Genomic DNA, 25,048 nt, shown 5'->3' with positions numbered 1-25,048 from the left:
AGAAAGTACATTAATAAATGATTATTGGGGAAGTGGAAGATAACAACAAAATTTTTCTTCACCAGTTTGGTCACCATGCTAGAAAAATAAAAACATCCCGCAGAAAATTAAAGAAACAATAGAAATATTTAAATGTTAATTATTTTAAACAATACATACTGCTGAGATTTGAATGAAATATATATATAATACAGGAAGAATGTAAATGTCAGAGGACAGTTTTAGGTGCTGCAAAACTATAACTAACTAAGAAGCTAAGAAAAGGAAAATGTCCCTGTCCAAGAAAAGAATCCAAGGAAATCTTTCAGACTCCTCAATGGTCTCCTCAAATCTGGAGTTTTGAATTTGCTACAGGAGAACATCTTGACTAAAATTACATATCCTGTACCACAAGGATCCAATCTCTTGACCTATGAGCTAGAGATACTGTGATGGAGCTTTTCCAACTATTTTAACATATGAAATAAAAGGTGGTAACAGTGGCAAACAGGGTAGGGGGTACAAAGGGGACACATCTTACTTCTGTTGAGAAAATAAAGTGTGACTTACCCAAATGTCATTTACTTTTCTTTGCTTTTACAGATTGTTAGTAACACTTCTGACTAGAAAAGGTTTAAATTTATTTTTAATATATGGAAACATGATTGCACAGAGACTGAAAATTTTAAATCAGCGAAACACCAAAGCTTTACTATAACGTTCTCAGAAACAGCCAGGACCTACAGTTGTCGTGATGGAACCCTGGCCCTGCCTCTGACCGAGAGGGAGCAGTGCGCTCGCCAGGCTGCACGCCTGCTCCTCATCTCCTCTGCTCTGAGTTTCGGTGGAAGGAACACAGTAAGTTCAATTACCTGTAGCAAGCAATCTCCTTCAGCTCCAGCCTGGCTCCCCACGACTGCAGTAAAGTTTACAATGCCAACTCTTTGAAATGTGAAATAAGCAAACTGACAAGTATCTCTTTATTCCAATGAAAGAAGTGAGTTCAAAACACCGGTTTCCCAGGACATAGGGCTGTTTTTGATTTGGGTCACTCAGAAGTAAAACTCCCGGGAATGATCATCAGTGGTTCAGGGACGTGGATGATGACAAACAATAAAATAAGTGCAGACAATGCGAGCACAGATGGAGGTGCCGGGAGAGGCTCCTGGGCCACCTTGCCGCCGCAGGGAGGCTGTGCGGGACGCCAGCCCAGCAGTGCACAGCACCAGGGGACCCGGTCCAGCTGGGAGGACGGGCCCCGGATCGACTCAGGCCCAAAGCCAGCTGGTATACCTCATCTTCAGTTATATGAAGTCAACTCTCTTTTTACGTTAAACTCGTTTGGGCCTTTTTTCCCCTGGCTGGCAGCGCAGAGGCCGCACAGTGCCTGGAGTTACTGTAAAAGACGTAAACCAGCAGGAGTTCGTCAGAGCTTGGGCAGCTTTCCTCAAAAAGTCCGGGAAGCTGAAAGTCCCTGAATGGGTGGACACTGGCAAGCTGGCCGTAGGGAGCATAAAGAATGTGCTCCCTACGATGAGAACTGGTTCTACACACGAGCTGCTTCCACGGCACGGCACCTGTACCTCCGGGGTGGTGCTGGGGTTGGCTCCATGGCCAAGATCTATGGGGGGCGTCAGAGGAACGGCACCATGCCCAGCCACTTCAGCAGAGGCTCCAAGGGCGTGGCCCAGCGGGTCCTCCAAGCCCTGGAGGGGCTGAAAATGGTGGAAAAGGACCAAGGTAGGGGCCACAAACTGACGCCTCAGGGACAGAGAGATCTGGACAGAATCGCTGGACAGGCGGCAGCTGCCAACAAGAAGCATTAGAACAAATGATGTTGGGTCAATAAATTGCCACACTCGTGTTAAAAAAAAACAAAAACACTCGTGTGGATAGGACCTCCTGTTACTACAAGACAATCACAACTCCTGACATAGTGAGGAACATATACTTTTTACTTAAATCTCACTCTGATAGAGGCAAAAGAAACAATAACTTACTACTCTTTAATCTAGTCCACGTAATAGAACTGCCATATGACCCAGCAATCCCACTTCTGGGCATACACACCGAGGAAACCAGAACTGAAAGAGACACGTGCACCCAATGTTCATCGCAGCACTGTTTATAATAGCCAGGACATGGAAACAACCTAGATGCCCATCAGCAGACGAATGGATAAGGAAGCTGTGGCACATATACACAACAGAATATTACTCAGCCATTAAAAAGAATTCATTTGAATCAGTTCTAATGAGATGGATGAAACTGGAGCCCATTATACAGAGTGAAGTAAGCCAGAAAGATAAACACCAATACAGTATACTAATGCATATATATGGAATTTAGAAAGTTGGTAACGATAACCCTATATGCAAAACAGAAAAAGAGACACAGATGCACAGAATAGACTTTTGGACTCTGTGGGAGAAGGCGAGGGTGGGATGTTTTGAGAGAACAGCATCAAAACATGTATATTATCAAGGCTGAAACAGATCACCAGCCCAGGTTGGATGCATGAGACAAGTGCTTGGGGCTGGTGCACTGGGAAGACCCAGAGGGATGGAGTGGGGAGGGAGGCGAGAGGGGGGATAGGGATGGGGAACACATGTAAATCCATGGCTGATTCATGTCAATATATGGCAAAAGCCACTACAATACTGTAAAGTAATTAGCCTCCAACTAATAAAAATAAATGGTAAAAAAAAAAAATCTAGTCCACGTTTATTTAAAGTTGTAATGACAGCACAGTAAAGGTCTCTCTTTTTTTTTTTTTAAAGAAATGCAGTAGTATTATGTACACCATACGTTAAACGCGATGAAGTTACCCAGTGAAATTTAAGGAGATAGGAAAAAGGAACATGGTACTTTTAAGACTTTTTTTTTTTTTAATATTCTGGCAAACGGGCCTGTTTACTTCCAAAGCACATTAACAGCAACTTCTGTCTTATATCTTCCAAAAGTAACAAGACACATTTTCATACCCATTATCTATTTAATCTCAATGGGATCTGTCAGCCTCCTAAATTACATTTTTCAACAAGGCCTACAAGAGTTACTAAATTTTCACCTGCTTACTTGTTAGTCTCATTTGTTTTTTAACAGGCAGATGGCAAACTACTAAGTTTAGATCTCAGTATTAAATACATTCTATTAACAGATCCCTGGCTACAGCTGTAGGGCACCGAAACACTGGAGGGGATTTCAGAGACAGATTCACGGCAAAACAAACAAAATCAGAGTTTTGTGCAACTATTGCAAAGAAAATGCCTACCTCTCTGGAAGGCCCATAAGCTGATGACATGTAATTAGCTCTGGAAAGAAGTCATCAAATTTGTTTCCTTAAAGACAAAAACCAACCAAGAAACAGAATTTTGCTGCCGTTGGTTTGTAGCAATTGCTGCTACAACTACTACAAGAATGCAAAAGCCAAGAGAGAAAACAAAAAATAATAAACAAAAAGACAAGTGCAGGAAGAGAACGTGCTTATGTTTTCATAACAATGGTTCTAGATCTACAGCCTGGTAAATACTAACATACTCAATTTTGTCATTCAAAGCATTCTGGATTATTCAGTACTTGGAATAATTCCAGTTTGACTTTATCGTGACTTTCTCAGGTGACAATGAAACTAGACATAATTCACTATGCAAAATGGAAAATATCAGTGTTGACCTTAATTATGATAAACCCAAGTACTATGCGTGAGCATGTTACAAGGCGCACAGTAGTTAAATCACGTAAGGGACAACAGTCTCACTTTTTACAGCACAACTACATTTATTAATTTATTTCTTCTATCACCTGCGTCATTTATACAATATGAGTAGAGACACAAGTACCAGCGACTAAGCATCCGTTCACCATTACACGAGCTTGATTTACCTTCTCCCAAGTCTCTGACACACTGCTCTAAAACATTTGCTTTGCTGTTCAAGAAAAAACATGTCTAACTTGAGACCACTAACCTCAAGACCCAAGACTCACAGCAACAGCCTACTGTAAGTTACCAAAATATTTGATCTTCGTACAGTATTTAAATACCTTAATTCCTAGTTTGTGTAGTCCAGAACAACACTATAAACCACATTCTTTTTTTTTTTTGGTCATGCTGTACAGTTTACAGGGTCTCAGCTCCCCAACCAGGGACTGAATCCAGGCCATGGCAGTGAAAACACCAACCACTAGACCAGGGAACTCGCATAAACCGCATTCTTAAAGAGGAGTGACAGACAAAGGCACTTGTTAAGTGTCAAGAAAAACTGTTATTTCCTTAGCAACAGAGCTTGTAAATACAACAGAAAATAACTGAAGAAAATGTGGGTTTTGGTAGAAGGAAACAAAATAATTACATCAAATTCTTTTACATCTCATCTGTAGATTTTGACTAGAGAATGTCAAATTACTACTGCTTTGCTGTGTATATATAAGGCAGCTTAGAAAAATGACTCACTATAAAAAAATTGAACCCTAAAATAAATATCCTTAAGCTACCTTCCAAATAGGGTTGCCGTAAATGTTTTAATGTTACGTTTCCACTAAGCATGTCACACCGAGTATGAGGTGGGTGATCTTCTGTCATCCAGGCACTGCAACAGCCATCAATCAGTGTCTTGGTAACCACTTTTTAAAAACACACCAAGGCTGAATTTCTACACTGGTAACACTCAACTTCCTAGAGCCACAAATATATCTGACTAACTCAAAAACCCTAAAGATAATAAAAATATTTTGTTTCGTTGGGGAGGGGTATATGTTTAAACTGAAATGCTACACTTGACTTTAATGACTCTTACGTTTCCCCTCGTAAACTATGGCTCCCAGCTATTAAGCTACTGCTTGATCAATAGTATCCTGAATCAAGTATACATAAAAAAGCTTTAAAAAATATGTAGGGGTATAATCCATTTCTGGTAATGGTAGGCTAGATTTTTTGGAACAATCCTCAAATTATAAACAACTAAAAATGTTGGAAGATAAAAATCCTCTTAAAAAAAATCTTCTAAAAAACAATAAAGAGGTAACAAATGAAAATGAAGGTGAAAGTGTTAGTCACTCAGTTGTGTCCAATGCTTCGCGACCCCATGGACTATACAGTTCATGGAATTTGCCGGGCCAGAATACTGGGGTGGGTAGCTATTCCCTTCTCCAAGGGAGGTTCCCAACCCAGGAATCGAACACAGGTCTCCCACATCGCAGACAGATTCTTTACCAGCTGAATCACCAGAGAAGCCCTAACCTTTAGAATAATAGAAAAAAATGATCATTTATCATTTTTATATTAAATACTTTATGGAAAATATTTTATGAATAATGTAGGGTAGAATGAAATGAAAATTCTATCAGAAAGTGAAAAATTATATTAGAAATCTTAATATACATTTTAACAGAATAAGCCCAAATATTTAGTCTATATTTTCCTGAATTTGAAGGTATACATATACCCAGATGCCTATCAACTGTTAATCACAAACCTAGAACATATCCACCATTCCAGATTTCAAAAACATCTTTAATAGATTCTAACTTCTCATTGGTTCTGATTTTTTTTTTGCACTTGCATCATGAAAATGTAATAGTTTTGAAAATTTGATACCTCTGACAGAGGATGAGATGGCTGGATGGCATCACCGACTCGATGGACATGAGTGTGAGTAAACTCCAGGAGTTGGTGATGGACAGGGAGGCCTGGCGTGCTGCGATTCATGGGGTCGCAAAGAGTCAGACATGACTAAGCAACTGAACTGAACTGAAACTTGTTGAAAATAGGATTGACTCTGATTCATCGTTGCAAAACATTTTCATTTATACTGAACAAGAGAACACAAATGAACAAGAGAACACAAAGACAAAAAGTCTGTCAAGAAGCCATAGGAACTAGCTGCTCAGCAGCAACAGTGAAAGCCAAAACCGTAGAAAGAAAATGTGCTGCAAGAAAAAATATTCCAAGCTAAAATACTAGACTGCGATTGATTTTTTTAAGGCCACAAATCCTTCTCATTTGTCTTTTTTTAAATTGGAGTATAGCTGGTTTACAATGTTGTGTTAGTTTCTACTATAAAGCACAGTGAACCAGTTACACGTACACATATATCCCCTCGTTTTTAGAGTTCCTTCCCACTTAGGTCACCACAGATCACTGAGTATAGAATTTGCTGTGCTATACAACAGGTCCTCAAGAGAGGGAATCTAATCTCTCCATTCTTTGGAATGCGGGCTTGGCCATCTGACTTGCTCTGGTCAATGAAATATTTCAGTTCACTTCAGTTCAGTTGCTCACTTGTGTCCGACTCTTTGCGACCCCATAGACTGCAGCACACCAGGCTTCCCTGTCCATCACCAACTCCTGGAGCTTACTCAAACTCATGTCCATCGAGTTGGTGATGCCATCCGACCATCTCATCCTCTGTCATCCCCTTCTTCTCCCGCCTTCAATCCTTTAGGATGGGCTGGTTGGATCTCCTTGCAGTACAAGGGATTCTCAAGAGTCTTCTCCAATACCACGGTTCAAAAGCGTCAATTCTTCAGTGCTCAGCTTTCTTTATGGTCCAACTCTCACATCCATACATGACTACTGGAAAAACCATAGCCTTGATTAAATGGACCTTTGTTGGCAAAGTAATGTCTCTGCTTTTTAATATGTGTGCTATTTAGGTTGGCCATAGCTTTTCTTCCAAGGAGCAAGCATCTTCTAATTTCATGGCTGCAGTCACCACCTGCAGTGATTTTGGAGCCCAGGAAAATAAAGTCTGTCACTGTTTCCAGTTTCCCATCTATTTGCCATGAAATGATGGGACCGGATGCCATGACCTTTTGAATGTTGAGTTTTAAGACAGTTTTTTCACTCTCCCCTTTCACTTTCATCAAGAGGCTCTTTAGTTTTTCTTCACTTTCTGCCATAAGGGTGGTGTCATCTGCATATCTGAGGTTATTAATAATTCTCCCTGCAATCTTGATTCCAGCTTGTGATTCATCTAACCCAGCATTTTGCATTAAGTACTCTGCATATAAGTTAAATAAGCAGGGTGACAATATAGAGCCTTGACGTACTCCTTTCCCAATTTGGAACCAGTCCGTTGCTCCATATCTGGTTCTAACTGTTGCTTCTTTACCTGCATACAGATTTCTCAGGAGGCAGGTCAGGTGGTCTGGTATTCCCATCTCTTAAAGAATTTTTCAGTTTGTTGTGATCCACACAGTCAAAAGTTTTGGCATAGTCAAAGAAGCAGAAGTGATGTTTTCCTGGAACTTTCTTGCTTTTTCTATGATCAAATGGATGTTGGCAGTTTGATCTCTGGTTCCTCTGCCTTTTCTAAAACCAGCTTGAACATCTGGAAGTTCACGGTTCATGTATTGCTGAAGCCTGGCTTAGGGAATTTTGAGCATTACTTTACCAGCGTGTGAGATGAGTGCAATTGTGCAGTAGTTTGAACATTCTTTGGCATTGCCTTTCTTTGGGATTGGATGAAAACTGACCTTTTCCAGTCCTGAGGCCACTGCTGAGTTTTCCAAATTTGCTGGCATATTGAGTGCAGCACTTTTACAGCATCATCTTTTAGGATTTGAAATAGCTCAACTGGAATTCCATCACCTCCACTAGCTTTGTTCATAGTGATGCTTCCTAAGGCCCACTTGACTTCACACTCCAGGATGGCTCTAGGTGAGTGATCACACCATCGTGATTATCTGGGTCATGAAGATCTTTTTTGTATAGTTCTTCTGTGTATTCTTGCCACCTCTTCTTAGTATCTTTTGCTTCAGTTAGGTTAATACTGTTTCTGTTCTTTATTGAGCCCATCTTTGCATGAAATATTCCCTTAGTATCTCTAATTTTCATGAAGAGATCTCTAGTCTTTCCCATTCTATTGTTTTCCTCTAATTCTTTGCATTTATCACTTAGGAAGGCTTTCTTATCTCTCCTTGCTATTCTTTGGAATTCGGCATTCAGACATATCAGAAATAGATAATTGATACCTAGACCCAGCAAAAATATCTTTTAAGAGTAGGAGAATAAAGACATTTCTAAACAAACAAAACCTGACAGCTGGTCAGCAGGAGACTCTCACTAGAAGATATTTTTTTTAAAATGTAGGCAGAAGGAAAGTGGTCCTAGACGGAACCTTAGAGATGTAAGAAGTACTGAGGAGGAAACAAAGCACTACAGGTAAATCTATAACAATTTTGCTTCTATAATACATAGTAATAGTATCCTTGCCAGCAACCAATTCCAAACATTATGATTTATTTATGTGAGACTTCTGGGTATTTTTTAAAAATCATCCTAGGTACAACTAGGGTTTAGAATCACTGACAAATTAAAAAGCTTACGTCTGTATATTTATTGTTGGCATTAATCCCCACCTTCCTCCCCTTTTTACTTGGCTTGCCTTTTTTGAAGTTACTGACTTGTGACTCTGCACTAACATTTAAGGTTTTAAAAAATGTATTGTCTCTGTAATACAAAGTGGCTTACTTTTGGATGTAAAAAGGCCTAAATAACAATTAGTATATAATTTCTAATTATTCAACATTTCCCATCAACAGAATACTACTATGAACTCACAGGTACTTCTCAGCTGCAAACACCCAAGAAAACCTCAAGTCAGGCTAAAGCTAAATTGGTTTTCTGGTTATTCTACAGTATATTCTACAGTATATTCAGCAAAATTGTAACCAACACAGAAGACCAGGCTGCAGGCCATTTGTTAACAGACAGCAGCAAATCAGGATACTGGGCTACTCAAACTGTTAACTGCTCATTTTCTTAAATTGTTCTGTTACTAAATATGGATGATGGTGCTTATTATCTTCCTAGTTGGTACAGTGCGAAAGAATCTGCCTGCCAATGCAAGAGAGGTGGGTTCGATATCTGGGACGGGAAGATCCCCTGGAGAAGGAAATGACAACTCACTCCAGTATTACTGCCTGGAAAAACCCATGGCAAGAGGAGAGTGGCAGGCTACAGTCCATGAGGTCACAAAGAGTGGGACACGACTGAGCACGCATGCACACTTATTGTCTAACTTAAATTACAAATCTCAGAATTAAAATAAACCCCCAAATAAATCCTTTAAAGGATTTTAGATCTTCAATCTTTAAAGGATTAAAGATTTCCAAAATAATGAGTTTGGCTGCAATATCCAAATAAGAAGGGGTGGAATCAATATAAGGAACAAGAAAACAGTGCACCTAACAAATAATGTAAATGAATAGAATAGATGAACCATGCTTTATTGATTTTATTATTTTATTTACCACTGGGGGGGGGGCCACTGCCAACTATAATTTTGTCATAAAATTTAAGATACATGTGATTTCCAAAACGTTAAGGTAAGGAACTTCCCTGGTGGCCCAGTGGCTAAGACTCCAATACAGAGAGCCGGGGTTCAATCCCTGGTCAGGGAACCAGGCTCCACGAAACACAACCAAAAGAGCCCGCATGGTGCAACTAAGACCCAGCACAGCCAAATAAATAAATAAAAGTATTTTCTAAATGTTAAGGTGAAAAATATGTTTTAGATTCAATAAAATATGATAAGTGACAAAGCATTATAACCAAATTTTTTTCTTCTAAAATTCTTTAAAACTTTTCTATTCAAACTGCCAACCAAACCAACCACACCACCCAATTTAACATCAAAATACAGCCTCAAAGAAATAACACACTCTATGAAGTAGGCAAAGACTACTGGGCCCCCGCTGGCCACAGCTAGACAGCCTGAGTTCGGCAACAGAGACCCTGCACAGCCAAAAATAAATGCACAGAGTAATACACACGTGATATACTGAACAATGAGAAAACGTTCTGCATGTTCTGTGAAGAGACACACAGTATTTGAGGTTTTGCTGTACAAACAACCTCCACAATCGTGTAGTGTCTTCTTTTAACCTTTTGAAAACTGGAAAGACAACTCTTACCTCCAGAGACACAAAACCAGGTTGTGGGCTGGATTTGGGCCACGGGCTGTAGTTTGCAATCTTCAGTCTAAGATACTAATGAGCATGAATAGGTGCTTCAAAAGACAAGGCTGTGAAGAAATTAGAGAACTAATCTACTCTAGATCTTAATTTAATAGCTATTTGGTAATGCTTTAACAAGACCTGCTAAGCCGAAAAAGCAAAGAACCTTACTGAAGGTTACATTTTTCACTTAAAATGTAAACTTTGACAAGGTTTACTCATGATCCTGAATGAGTACCTGAAGACATATTCTATTTTTATTTTTTGGAGGAAGTCATGTACTGATTCTAATTTAGAAAAACAGACATTAAGATCTTACTGAGGGCAAATCATTTTTTTCCAATGACTTATCATACTTTATACATGGGACCCTACTCTCCATAAACCTGGGCTTCAATATAAACACACAAAAATAACTTTCAAAGGATCATCCTAGTTTTCTTTTGCTGATACCAAAGCCTACGGAGGTTCTGATAACCATCAAGAAGGAGAATTAAGTCTCCAGGACTACTAAAAAGCTAAGCCTAAGGCAAGAGTTTTTGTATTTGTGCTGCCTAATATACCAGCTTATCAAAGGGTAAATAAATTTACTGCTGAGTTTTATACAAATAGTGTTTTCAGTAGCTATTAAGAGAAACTTAGAAACTGGATGCCAATTCAGGAGATGTCTGTCAAATGATCCAGACGTGTACCCTAAGCTCTTCCTATGTAGAGTATAAGAAATGGAATAGTTCAAGAAATGAAGTATGTATGTCCTGCCATATCAGTAAACAAAGATGTCAAAGTCATCAGCATGAGCTGCTGAGCCCTGAGGAAACTCAGGAAGGAAAAAGGGTACCTGCCCTCTGAGAGCCATCAGACTGCAGTCACTCCCTAAGGTGAGCCCCAAGGAAACTCAGCAAATGAAAACACAGATCCTGGCCCCAGCGTGGTGAGGTGCATATCAAAGGAACGATCAGTGAGCCCAGACTCTCATCTTCCCATACATAGAAAAGCACTGAATTCCTAAACTTGACTATCTGGCTTCTTTTTTTAGCAGTAACCTTTTACTGTTCCGCCTGCCTTTTGTTGCAGAACTCCTATATATCCTAGCTCCTCCCCTCGCCTCCTCGGAGGGGTTTCTCAGAGCTATCTGAAACGCTGTCTCCCAGGCAGCAGCCCTCATTTTGCCTACCAAGTAAGTTAAAATTTAACTCCCAACTTTCACATTGTGCAATTTTTTTTCAACAGGTAAAACTTTTCCAAATTTAAGAACCAGACCCACACAAGTAAATCTATCCTGATACTGTTTGAATCACAAAGGAAATCAACACCAAAAAGCAGGTTCTAAAAATGTCTTTTAACAAAAGAACTCTGCAGAGTTAATACTGGCCATGACTGTGGACCCAGAAATGCAAAAGAAGCATAGCTTTCTAAAAGACTGTAATCCATAACAGAAAAACAAAAGTGAACATTATAAAACACAAAGGGGAGAATCAATAATTTGCTTGAAGTATTCTGACCTCACACTAAAACATTCTTATAGCCATGACCTAAACTTGCTCCCCATTCTCTGTTAAAGCTAAAAAAAAATGAGTAAGACATAATTTTGTGGGGCTTTGTAGGTTCTTTTCATTTCGTTTGGTTTTTGTTTGTTTGTTTTTAACTAATCAGACCTAAGCAGCAATGAATTTGATCTCTTTTTTAAAAAACTGTTTGTTGATTACTCAGGATTGATAAATGAGCCTGAGACAAGAAGGAAATAGACCAAAATTGATCTCACTAGAGTAGGTAAAAGCTTTCCGCAGGACTTGGCCAAATAATGCCGCAATCCCAAAGCCACTGCCTCGCATGGGTCCTGTCTGTGGCGCAGCACAGTCTGCTCTGCAGGAGTCCACGCTCTACAAAGTCCAGCTTCAGAGCAAATACAGTTGTGTTTTATGAGAACTAAATATAAGTCGTTTGTAAGAAATCAATAGACAACGTCTAACAAAAAAAGAACCTAGGTATTCTAATTAAAAATCAGATAAATACAAGAATACAAGAACTAAAAACAGTTCAAAGTAGGGAAAGCTAAAATAGGATTTAACAGTTCTACATTATAAACTTGGTTGTACTCTGATCTTAATTTTTATATATTAAAACTCTGTATGTACTACTGAATAAAAAAAGAAGGGGAAGAAACAAAATGCGCATGCCTGCCAGGACACAGGCATCGATGCAAGCAGGGGAGAGCTTTCTGGAGATGCACTCCTATTCTACTCTGCTGTGCTTCGGGATACACAGAAAGCTATCCGGTCCAGAGATGCTGGTACTGCTTTAACTCCCCCAAAATACTGTTTGCAGGGATTATCCTGAATCATCCAGCTAAGACAAGATTTACGAAAAGATCTCTAAAACAATGTTTTTCCAAGATAACATAGTCTAAGGAGGCATTTCAGTTATCTTTAACTAGCTGAAAACAGGTAAATGTGTCCTGAAAGTTCTGCATTGAAGAGCCAGCCCTTAATAAGGGCTTCCCAGGTGGCTGAGATGGTAAAGAATCTGCCTGCAATGACGGGAGACCTGGGTTCGATCCCTGGGTTGCGAAGATCCCCTGGCGGAGCAAATGGCAACCCACTCCAGTGTTCTTGCCTGGAGAATTCCTAAGGACAGAGGAACCTGGTGGGTGGGCTACAGTCCATGTGGTCACAAAGAGTTGGTCACAACTGAGCAATAAGCAAACAGCACAGCACAGGTCTTAATAATCCACATAAATGAGTTGGTATCCTAAATCAGAGTATTCGAGGCTGCCCCAGGAATGCTGAATAGCAATACTATACCAGGTTTGAGATAGCAAATGCATAAATTGTTTTAAAAACTCAAGAGATCTTCCAGAATAGTTGAATCTTATGCTGCACCACTGTTCCAAACAAGTATGTAAATCCTAAAAAGCTATAAAGATGCTAAATCAAACAACTAAATTGAAAACGTTGCTTTAAATGGGATCAAGAACAAATCCCAGGGACTTCCCTGGTGGCCCAGTGGTTAAGACTCCATTCTCCCAAAGCAGGGGACACGGGCTTGATCCTCGGTCAGGGAACCAAGAGCCCACATGCTGCATGGTGCAGCCAAAAAAAAAAAAAAAAAAAAAGAACAAATCCCAGTGAGGTTTTTCTGGGCTACCAGGAAAATGAGAGATCCAAGGGTGGGGTAAGAGAAAAGCAACCGTTCATCATAGGAAGTCCATGAGAAGCAAACCACACTAAGAATAAATTCAATGAGGTTTCTGTTTGTTTTTTAATCAGGGACCATTTTGTCAAATTATAAGTACAGTTAATAAATTTTGTTTAGCTCTTTTTTCTAACGAGTGACAGGCCTGTACTTCATTCACATCATTTGCAGAGATGTACATGATATAATCTTTTCCAAAAAATTCCAACTAAGAATTACTAATTAAGAAAAATAATTATGAAGCATATACAATGTTTTGTGACTTAGAAGCAAGCAGCTAACCAATCTGAGATAAGGAGATGTTTCCTGTTTTACTTTACCATGCTCACTTGTAGAACAATTCAGTTAGGCGAGAGATTTTTCTGTCAGGTCACATCACCCTGTAGTAGTACCTGGCAAGTCCTTTATTAAGAGATTTTTGAAGAGATCAACTAATGTTTGTGAACAACAAAATGTACAAAACTTCAGAGATGTTTAGTTTGTTTTGAACTTATATGCTGTTGGTGCAACAACAAAAGCCAACAATACTGCACTTGCAGGAATATTATCTCCAACAATAAGAAACGACGTATGTGTGTGTGCTGAGTCCCTCAGCCAACTCTTTGCGACCCCGTGGACTGTAGCCCAACAGGCTCCTCTCCATGGAACTTTCCAGGGAAGAATACTGGAGCAGGTTGTCCTTTCCCTCTCCAGGCGACCTTCCTGACCCAGGGATCAAACCTGTGTCTCCTGCACTGGCAGGCGGATTACCACTGTGCCACCTGGGAAGCTGAAACTACCTAAGTACAAGACTATTCACTGCAGTATTGCTTATAACCGCAAAGTCCAGGAAAGAAACACTCAAGCACAGGAGAGTGGCTGAATAAACTAAGGAAGACTGCTATGAATTGATATATACAAAGTATAAACTAAAAACTGAGACTGGCTACTCCAGCAATGGGAAGGAAAGGGTGGGAGGATGCGAATGGGGTACAAGGTGTAGCAGGGAAGCAATTCTAGAACCATGTTTTTACTGACTCAAAATTTTAAAAATAAGAATGAGGGGAGGCAAAAATGCAATCCAAAGAAAAGCAAATGAACCTAACTGGATTTCAAATGAACTAGCATAACCATAGGAGAAGGGAAACGGAGGAGGGAGGATTCACTTGGGTTGCTTATGAACACTGATTTTTGACTTTATAGCTTCAGTCCAATGACAAAAAGAGCTACAAACAAATACTGAACCCTGGTTAGTGGGTTTGCTTTCTCATAATGACATAGTTTTAGCATTCTGAAACTATTTCAGTGTCTTATATGATTCAGCAATCAAATAATTTGTAGAAAGAACTAAGTTTTACACTGTCATAAAAGGGAATTATAAATATGGAAAGGGAAAAAGCTAAAATGAACCTTGTGGTACAGAAGGCATCAATATGAATCTAAATCAACTTTGAATGTGTTGACTTATGTATGTACACATAGACATGAAGAGATGTCTGTATACACACATGTGTGCGCATACATATACCTCTGTGTACATGTGTGTGCATACATCTATACGCATGCATGTATATAAATGCACACACACATCCTCTGGCTCTGTCTGCTGAAGCAGTGACAGCTGAGTAGCAATGAGCACATCCAGCATCCAGACCTTGGCTTCTAAAGACCATTCTCCCCAAAAAAAGAAACAAAAGTTCCTTACAGAAGTGGTTGATTCCAGGTCTGGGACTGAAAAAGTACAAGATGAGCCTAGAAAACTTCTGGTTTCTGGTCTGACAGGGAGAGAGCCTGGAAATCATCATTCCCATCCTCACAATGAGAAAAAAGCTGAACAAACTGAAAATCAACAACTCTTCTGAAATCCACCAGACCTGAAGTCACAGGGCAAACCCCTGTCCCAAAACTGGAGGTGGTGAAAACAGGAAACCACAGTTTACTGGAAGCTAAAGCCCAGGAGCAGAAGCCCAGAAACTGTTATTGACAATCACACTGGTGTGCACAGAAATGAACCTTAGCATATTTGGTCAAATGGTTTTCAACAAGGGTACCAAGATCATTCAACGGGAAAAGGACAGCCTTTCAACACATAATGTTGGAAAAATTTAACATCCTCACGCAAAAGACTAAAGTTGGATCCCTTATCCTACAGCATGTACAAAATTAACTCAAAATGGAGCAGAGACCTAAATTTAAGAGCTAAAACTATAAAACTCTTAAAAGAAAGCATAGGGGAAATACTTTGCGATGTGGAATTTGGCAAAGATTTCTTGGATATGTCGGCAAAAGTACAAATGAAAGAAAAAAATAGATAAACAACACTTCATCGAAATAAAAAACTTCTGTGCATCAAAGGACACAACTGACAGAGTGAAAAAGCAACCCATGTGATAGGAGAAAATGTCTGCTAACCTGACATGAGTTTAATATTGGGAATTCATAAAGAACTCCTACAATTCAACAACAAAATGCAACCTGACTAAAAAAAGGCCAAAGGACTTGAGTAGACATTTCTCCAAAGGCGGAATACAAATGGCCAATAAGCACATGAAGATGCTCAACATCAGTGAAAAATCAGGGAAATGTAAATCAAAAGCACAATATCACTTCACATCCATTAGAATATTATTTTTAGGACTTCCCTGGAGGTTCAGTGGTTAAGACTCCATACTTACAATGCAGAGAATGTGGGTTCAACCCCTGCTCAGGGAACTAAGACCCCACATGCTGCACAGCATGGCAAAATACACACACACACACACAAACACACACATATATATATTTATGTATAATTTTAAAAATTAAAAAATAGGAAAGTCTCTGGTGATCCGGTGGTTAGGACTCACTTTCACTGCTGCGGCCCAGGTACAAGCCTGGTGGAGGAACCAGGATCCCATAAGATCTGCGATGTGGCCAAAATAATAATGTAATAAACAAGTACACAAACAAGTGTGGGAGAAGATGTGAACAAACTAGAACTTTGTCCATTGCTGATGGGAATGTAAATTGGTGGCAGCCGCTGCAGAAAATAGTATGGCCATACCTCAAAAAATAGAATTATCATACGATCCAGCAATTCTAAGCCAAAAGAACTGAAAACAGAGTCTCAGATACTTGTAAACCTATGTTCATTGCAGCATTATTCACAAGAGCCAAAAGGTGGAAGCAATTCAAGTTGATTGATGGCTGAATGGATAAATAAAACATCGTCTGGACATACAAATATTATTCAGCTTTAAAAAGGGCAATTTTGACACATGCTACAACATGAATGAAACTTGAAAACACTAAGTGAAATAGGCCAGACACAAAAGGACAAATACTGTATGCTGCTGCTGCTGCTAAGTCACTTCAGTCATGTCTGACTCTGTGCGACCCCATAGACGGCAGCCCACCAGGCTCCCCCATCCCTGGGATTCTCCAGGCAAGAACATTGGAGTGGGTTGCCATGTCCTTCTCCAATGCACGAAAGTGAAAAGTGAAAATGAAGTCGCTGAGTCGTGTCCGACTGTCAGCGACCCCATGGACTGCAGCCTACCAGGCTCCTCTGCCCATGAGATTTTCCAGGCAAGAGCACTGGAGTGGGGTGCCTTCTCCGCAAATACTGTATGACTCCACTTATACAAGGTACTAGAGGAGTCAAATTCAGAGACAGAAAACAGAATGGGGGTGCAGGGGCTGGGGAGAGGGAGAGTGGATAGTTAGTGTTTAACAGCTGCAGCGTCACTTGGATGATGAAAAGTTCTGGAGACAGACACTGGTGATGGTTTCAGAATGTGAAGACACTTAATTCATTTTGAACTGCAGATCTAAAAAAAATGTTTTAAGTGGTAAATTCTATGTTATGTATATTTTACCACAATAAAAACTGGGGAAAAGTGGATGGCACAGTTTGGGGTTGTTTTTGAACTTGTACATTGAACTGGTACAACAAAAAAACAAGCAGTTTGGTAGATGCCAAGGTTGAAAACAAACAGTACAAAAATCAGATACTCCTTGTTTGCATTAGTACAGAGAAGCTTAAAACAATTAAGTTTCTAATTACTCATAGCCAATATAATGCTACTTTCTCTCTTCATCCGGGACTCACTGAGCACTCCAAGAGGCACTGGGCTCGCGGGCCTGCAACAGCCGGGCTGCTGTGAGCGGGCACACGCCCGGAGACTGAGGGGCCAGGGGCCACCACAGACGCGCAGTCGGCTGACGGCCTGAGAGGGTTCCGGCGCTGCGCGGCGTCCTGAGACACTGCTAGCGCAACAGAGGAGGCTCCCTCTTGGCGATCCTGACGTTTTGTATTCTTAAAGCTGTAATTCTTTACAGGAGCTACTTATGGTGTTTTTCCCAACTGTTCTGGATCTATTCCAGAATGGCATATATACCACTGTTTGTCTCCTTTCCTACAGGCAACTCAGGTTGACTAAACATTATTTGTGGGGCACAAAGCCCCCGATGTTTGGCTCCACCTCAAAACTACCTTGCAATATACTAAACAACATGATGACTATTCAGTAAGTGACTACATAATTATTTTGGACAGTAGGGATAACATCTCTATCTACTTTCACTGAAATTTAACTTAAGAAGGAAACAGTTCTGCAGAAGGAAAAAAGAAGAAAAGCAAAATAACCTTTACTCTGTGGGACATAAGTTAAACCTAAATGAGGAACTTTCATGGTAACTGGTAAATTCTGTGAAATTCAGAGTTATAGCCTTTAAGTTCTCCAAAAAATTACAAATCATGTTTTCTGACACCAAATTGATTTTATTCTCCTTCTCCTTTCATTCTTCATGAGCATTTATAGTCACCTTCTTCCTCGCCAGCATCTCCTCTCTTTCACCTTCTACTGGCTCCTTTCTCTTTGCCTTTAAACTGAAAAGAATTTCCTTAACCTTGAAAAATATTTATTTAACTGAGACGCCCTCTCTTCCAGATACTCTCACCTGTCACTATCAAACTTCTGAAACAGACTAATAGAGTTTCAGATAGTCCAAACTCCGGGTTCTACAGAATCTATCTCTGCTTCACAAAAAACCCATGCTCCTTTCTCGTCATTAAACCTTCACTGTGTTCTATTTACCCTAGTGACTACTACCACCTCCTTATGAATGTCCCTTTCCTCGGTTCCCACAACTAAAATTCTCCTCCTTGGCTTCCACAATTAAAAACTCTTCTAAATCTTCTTTTAACTCTCAACCATTCCTTCTGTTCCCTCTAATTCTCTCAACAAGCCTCTTCCCAACCCTCAATTGTGAGCATTCCCCAGGGCTCAGTCCTTGGAACCATACTCTATTTATACATTCTTTAAGAGGGCTCAACCATTTTCATACCTCCAACTATAGCTTTTTTAAACTGAGTAACTAAAATTTAGATTCAGCTCAAGATCTATTTCCAAATTTACACCCTCTTACTGGAAATTGCTTGAAATGCCTGGCTGTCATTTCAAATTCAACACCAGCTAAGAATTACGTAATTTTGGAGGGAGCCTAACAGTTAAAGACTTTAACCTCTCTCCACTTGGTTAAATTCTACTGTTCCTTCAGCTCAGTCATCATTTTCTCAGGAAAATATTTCCAGATTCTCTGATTAGCAAAATGTACATGTAGCTCTCTTTCAAAGTTTTTATCGTACCTATAATTTTCCATTTATTTTGTGATTCTTTAACGGCTATCTCCTCCACTAGACGGTAAGCCCCATGAGAACAAGGACCATGCCTTTCTGGAATGGGAGGTGAGCTATATAATAATCCTCAAGTTCCCAGCACCTACCACTAAATTTCAGACATGTAGTAAATAACAGTTATCCAATATCTGGCAAATGAATGAACAAAAGCACTCCCAATTTCTCCTAAGTAATGAGTCTCCCTTCAATCCCATTGCTATCTCCACTGCTACTAGTCCACTGTGGTTCACAGTTTAACGATAAACACAACTTATTCAATAAGCTCTCTCCACATTCACAAAAATAATTTCCTTAACTATTTTATTCTCTACCCAAGAATTTTCAATGACTTCCTACTTTCCTTAAAAACAAATCTAAGCTAATGCAGACATTTCACTGAAGAGCTCAAAATGCCAAGAACAAATAATGCAAGTTGCTCAGGGCAAACGTCTCGCTGGCCATGGCTCTGAAAAACACTGACTAATTCTTCATTCTAAGTTCCTTGCAGACCTCCACCAGTAATATTACCTTGAAAATGTTACTATTAGTTGCGTCACAAATGCCACACATTAACCAAGTTTTTTGGCAATACATTTACAAACTCTTAGGGTGTTTCCTACAAGGTATGATTAATACTATTATTTGTAACATTCTTATCAATTAGAACTTCAGGCAGTTGCATTTTATAAATTTGTCCTTAAATTCTAATGCTCACAGATTCAGAAATTTAAAATAAAACTACAGCAAGCGCGCATGCGCCAACTTCCTCTTTCCCGGCTGGAACCATGGAGGGTGCAGAAAAGAAGAAAAAGAAGATTCTTTCTGTGCCAGAAACCCTTAAGAAAAAGTGAAAGAAAAAAAAAAAAAAGAAAAAGCGAAAGAATTTTGCAGAGCTTAAGATCAAGCTCCTGAGAAAGAAGTTTGCCCAAAAGATGCTTCGAAAGGCAAGGAGGAAGCTTATTTATGAAGAAGCTAAGCATTATCACAAGGAATACAGGCAGATGTACAGAAGTGAAATTCGAACAGCTAGGATGGCACGAAAAGCCGGCAACTTCTATGTACTGGCGGAACCCAAATCCGCATTTGTCATCAGGATCAGAGGCATCAACGGTGTGAGCCTGAAGGTTCGAAAGGTGCTGCAGCTCCTTCGCCTCCGGCAGATCTTCAATGACACCTTTGTGAAGCTCAACAAGGCATCAATTAACATGCTGAGAATTGTGGAGCCATCCATTGCATGGGGGTACCCAAATCTTAAGTCTGTAAATGAATTGATCTACAAGCGTGGTTATGGCAAAATCAACAAAAAGCGAATCGCCCTGACAGACAACACATTGATTGCTCGATCTCTTGGGAAATACGGAATCATCTGCATGGAGGATCTGATTCATGAGATCTATACCGTTGGAAAACGTTTCAAAGAAGCAAACAACTTCCTGTGGCCCTTTAAATTGTCTTCTCCACGAGGTGGAATGAAGAAAAAGACCACCGATTTTGTAGAAGGTGGAGATGCTGGCAACAGGGAAGACCAGATCAACAGGCTTATTAGAAGGATGAACTAAGGTATCTACTAGGATTATTTTTGTAATTTGGTCCATTAATAAACAATTGAAACAAAAAATAAAGAAATAAAATTACAGCAAATAAATTTAGCCAACTAAAAGAACAAACAAACTCTGGTTCAACATTAGGAAAAATGTATTAAAATCATATACCCCATTAAGAAACTTCAAGTTTCTTTTTCTTTTTTTTTTTTTTTTTCAAGTTTCTTTTTCAAGGGATAATTTCTGTACAAAATAAAATTTACAAAACATGTACCTAAAAATAAGAAAAAAGTCAACCATAATATGCTATGATATGATATTCAAATTGTTATGAAATAGTTATGTAATACAAGAAAGTGTCTTAGTTTCTCTTCTAATTTAGGTCCAATTATTTAAACTGGATTTTCTAATGGCAAGTACAAGACAGATTATTCACATCATTTATAGCAAGAGCCACACAGAACAAAATATTAACAAACTTTCAAGATTCTTTATTTTCAAAACTTATAACACTTCTAAGTGATTTAATCCCATGCCTGCAGAGTTTTACGAATGTTTCAATACAAAGAACTTCCTGAACTGAAAAAGGGCATTATTAGAATACCCCTGAATCAGAAAAAGCATAGACTGAACAAGTCGGGAACACAGGGAAGGTACAGAGAGATCGGAACAATTATCAAGTCATTATGATGCTGCCCCTGGTGAAGAAGAGCTACCCAATCTGAGGACAGAGATGCAAGAAGAACCCCCACTGGTTACATTCAATTTGAAAATTTTCTTTCAGTGATGACCAAAGTCATGTTTCATCATTTCACTGATGACTGAAGTGATGACTGGAAAAAAGATACAGACCAATTTTGGAAGATATCCTTCTTCATGCTTTTGAGGTATTAGATCCAGCTAAACACGGGTTTCTTTCTAAGGAAGAACTGATCAAGCAAAGGACTAAAGAAGGTGAGCCTTTTTCTCAGGAGGATACAGAAGAAATGTTGTCTGCTACAACTGACCAGAATCGAATTCAATTCATTACAAGGACTATCTAACAACAATAGTGATAAGATAAAAATGTTGGAGAAGACTCTTGAGAGTCCCTTGGACTGCAAGGTGATCAAACCAGCGAATCTTAAAGGAAATCAGTCCTGAATATTCACTGGAAGGACTGATGCTGAAGCTCTAATACTTTAGCCACCTGATGAGAAGAACTGACTCACTGGAAAAGACCCTGATGCTGGGAAAGACTGAAGGCAGGGGGAGAAGGGGACGACAGAGGATGAGATGGCTGGATGGCATCACCGACTCGATGGACACTGGTGATGGACAGGGAAGCCTGGCATGCTGCAGACCATGGGGTCTCAAAAAGTCAGACATCAATGTGTGACTGAACTAAACTGAAACACTCTAAAGACTTCATTTTTAATTGAAAGGATAATTTTAAGGACTGCTTGTCCCTGTTATTATAATTTCACATTTTATCTTATAGTTCATACATATGCCGATTAATGCCTTCTAACAACACGTTCAGGATATTTGGTTTTCAAAGGTGATAACAATTGAAAACAAAATTTAGTATACCTGGCCTTATGGAACGACAGACTGCTAATTATTTTTAAAACTATTATTTATTTTTGGCTGCACTGGGTCTTTCTTGCGGGTGCAGGCTTCCCTAGTTGTGATAATGTGGGCTCAGTAGTCGCTGCGCTAGGACTTAGTTGCTCGAGACGTGTGGGATCCTAGTTCCCTGGCCAGGAATCAAATGGGCATCCCCTGCACTGGAAGGCGGATTCTTAACCACTGGAACACCAAGGAAGTCCCACAAATTGCTAATTATTTTTAAACTATTCTTAAAACATTCAAAAAGAAAAGAAAGGACTTCTCCAGTGGTCCAGTGGCTAATACTTTGCGTTCCCAATGTAGGGGCCCCGGTTTGATCCTTGGTCAGGGAATTAGATCCCACGCCACAACTAAGAGTTTGCATGCTGCAACTAAAGTTCCTTCATGCCACAACTAAGACCCTACACAGTCAAATAAGTCATTAATAAATCAATATTTTAAACAGAAAACATATGTATACCTATGGCTAATTAATGTTGATATTTGACAGAAAACAACAAAATTGTGTAAAGCAATTATCCTTCAGTTAAAAAATAAATATATATTTTTTTTTTAAAGGAAAGGAAAGAAAAAGTACAGACAGTTGAACAAATAGGTAGACAGGTACTTCACTGCTAGAAAACCCCAAGTAAATGGGACCCAAGTCTTGGAGGAAAGGGAAGGCTATCACAATGTCTTGCTAAATACAGTGCTTAGAGAGAATTAAGTGGACCTCAGCTCATGATTAAACGCAATTTAAAAAAAAATCTTAGCAGTAACACTCCTTCAACTTTATAAAACAGTCCTGTCCTCACACCACATCTAAACTCAAGAAGACAGTAAGACTTTTACCACAGCGTTTAAAACTGAAGTATAAAAAAAAAAAAAAAAACACACACAAAAAAAAAAACAAAAAAAAAACTGAAGTACAGATGGGTACAATGTCTCAGGTATACACAAAGGATTCAGTTATTGAATCCTTTTTGAAAACAAAATTTAGTATACATTTATCTTTCAGATTCTTCCCCATGAGAGGTTACTACAAGGCACTAAAGATAGTTCCATGTGCTTTACAGTAGTTCCTTGCTGTTTATTTTATATACAGTAGTGTGTATCGGTTAGTATCAAATTTGTAATTTATCCCTCTCCCACCTTACCACAAATTTTAAAAAAGGATTTCAACTTGGTTTTTCAAAAGGAATTTAAACAAGGACTCCAACTATTCTGTGTTTTACCTCCAGTATTATATCCAGAGACATTAGGCAATTTGCTCAAAACTAAATGAGGGAGAAAGGGTGTAAAATGACAGTGGTATAAACAAAGAACCTGTTTAAAAATGGTACTGAGTAATTACCCAGGATAAAGGTTTAAAGTAAATACAAGGTCAAGGCCCTCAAGCTAAGTTAAATGGTGAAGGTGCCTAACAGCAGAAGGTTTCTATTACTACGTTTATTCATTAACATAAAAAGCAGCCTATGAAGCCTAATCCAAAGTATCAAATCTAATCCAACTTTACATACAAATATCAAACTAGCTATTCATATGTTAACGGGAATACTTTCAAATTATCTAAAAACAACGTTTAAATACTTGTTCATAAACTGTTCTAAACCTTGAATAAAGGAGCCACAACTCTTCCCTGGGACACTAACCTGACATCAGGTAATCCGCTGACCCCACAGGACAGCCAGACCAGCAGCGTTCCTTCGAGCGCGCTCAGACCCACGCCACCTCAAGCCGCCGTCTCCCACTGCTCGGCTTCCGCAGCTAAGAGACTGGAGCCTCCCATCAGCCTGAGCCAGCACCGACTTTCCAAACTAGGCTGCGCGACTCGCAGAACCGGGTACCAAGAGCCCATTTCAAAGGAGGGAGTTTAAGTGCCTGCCCAGCAAGTTTTCAATTTGCTGGTGGGGAAGACACCAGCCATCGTCCGAGTCCAGGAAGCATAGGCAACGCACAGCAAGAATAAACCCGTGTCTAGACTTCAGCATGCCTACAGAACTGATTTATCATCACCAAATCATCCAACAGAGAAACAAAATTTGGAATTTCTTGAAAAGTAAACTAAACATAGACATATCAAAAGGTTAACAACATCCTATACAGGCTATTATTATTATAACTAAGTTACTAAACAACTATTTTGAATGATGGACAATACTAGTTCCGAGGAACCCATAATCTGCACTTCTGCTACACTCTACTTGTATGTTCTAATTAATCTAAAGAGTGAATTTACTATTATCTCAAAATAATGTATAAACCACCAATTACACGGCATTGTTAAACTCACAGGAAAATAGCAAAAAGTTCCAGCACTTGTCAATTTGCATTGCCACGACAAGTCACAGGGTCAGCCATTCAGGAGAAAGCTCAATTTTCCAGGCTAGGTATACCCTGAATCCTGGAATTCCTTTTCAGTAACATAAACGGATACAATAACGGAAAGGCCATATCTAGAAAAAGATGACTGTGAAAATAACATCTTTAGAAACTGAGGGAAAAAAGCAAAGTCTAAGGATTCTGGCTCATCAAAGCAGAATGAGAAGACCTCCTTCAGAAAGACACTGTCTTTCCCAAACTCTTTGAGGAGGGGGGAAAAAGACTAATACAAAATAAATACAGTTGCTTTTAACTAAGATGCAAGTTTTCATTTTTTGACTTTTTAAAGTTCTGGCAGTAGGAGAGTGTTTTGTTTTTATTAAGCACAAGAAAAGCTATGAATTAAAACTGACATGGAACATAATTTTTTCATACAGCTTACAGAAAATGTTTAAAACATTTATGTGATAAAGCAAATATAGTAAAATGTTAATGGTGAAATTTTAGTGGGTGGGTATATGAGCGATCAATGTAGGAGTTTTTAAAAAAGCTTTCTGTATGTTTGAACTATTCCATAATAAAGTGAGGGCTAAAACTGAATCACCTCTTGCAGTAACAGTGGTGATTAAGTAAAATTATGTACACAAGCACACAGCAGTTGCCCAATAAACGTTAGTCTATTTCCTGGTCCCTTTTGAACAAAGTCATTTATCCAAAGAATGAGCTGCCTCAAAAGTCACGAACTTCAGGTTCTAGAAATACATGTATGTTCAGAACTTGAAGTCTTTGACAGTAAACACGAAGTTCTTTTAAAGGCACAGATGAA

The 25,048-nt window shown here is 39.2% G+C and overlaps 2 protein-coding genes and 1 pseudogene across 2 annotated transcripts in view; 2 read left to right on the top strand and 1 right to left on the bottom strand.

The window, feature by feature from the left end:
• Positions 1–25,048, bottom strand: part of GLG1 (golgi glycoprotein 1) — a 118,759-nt gene that overhangs the window by 79,267 nt on the left and 14,444 nt on the right. The gene's annotated exons all lie outside the window — the stretch shown is intronic.
• On the top strand, positions 1,111–1,805 carry LOC122420411 (annotated as a pseudogene).
• On the top strand, positions 10,643–20,381 carry LOC122421588 (60S ribosomal protein L7-like). Its single transcript, XM_043437735.1, has 2 exons — positions 10,643–10,647; positions 19,675–20,381. Exon 2 carries the CDS (start codon positions 19,702–19,704, stop codon positions 20,326–20,328), a length of 627 nt encoding a protein of 208 aa, XP_043293670.1. The 5' UTR covers positions 10,643–10,647; positions 19,675–19,701; the 3' UTR covers positions 20,329–20,381.

The sequence above is a fragment of the Cervus canadensis genome, chromosome 18, assembly GCF_019320065.1.
Source record: "Cervus canadensis isolate Bull #8, Minnesota chromosome 18, ASM1932006v1, whole genome shotgun sequence".
In the NCBI taxonomy this organism is placed as follows: domain Eukaryota; kingdom Metazoa; phylum Chordata; class Mammalia; order Artiodactyla; family Cervidae; genus Cervus; species Cervus canadensis.
Note: the sequence above shows the minus strand (reverse complement) of the source record. Positions and strands in the feature narration are given on the sequence as shown.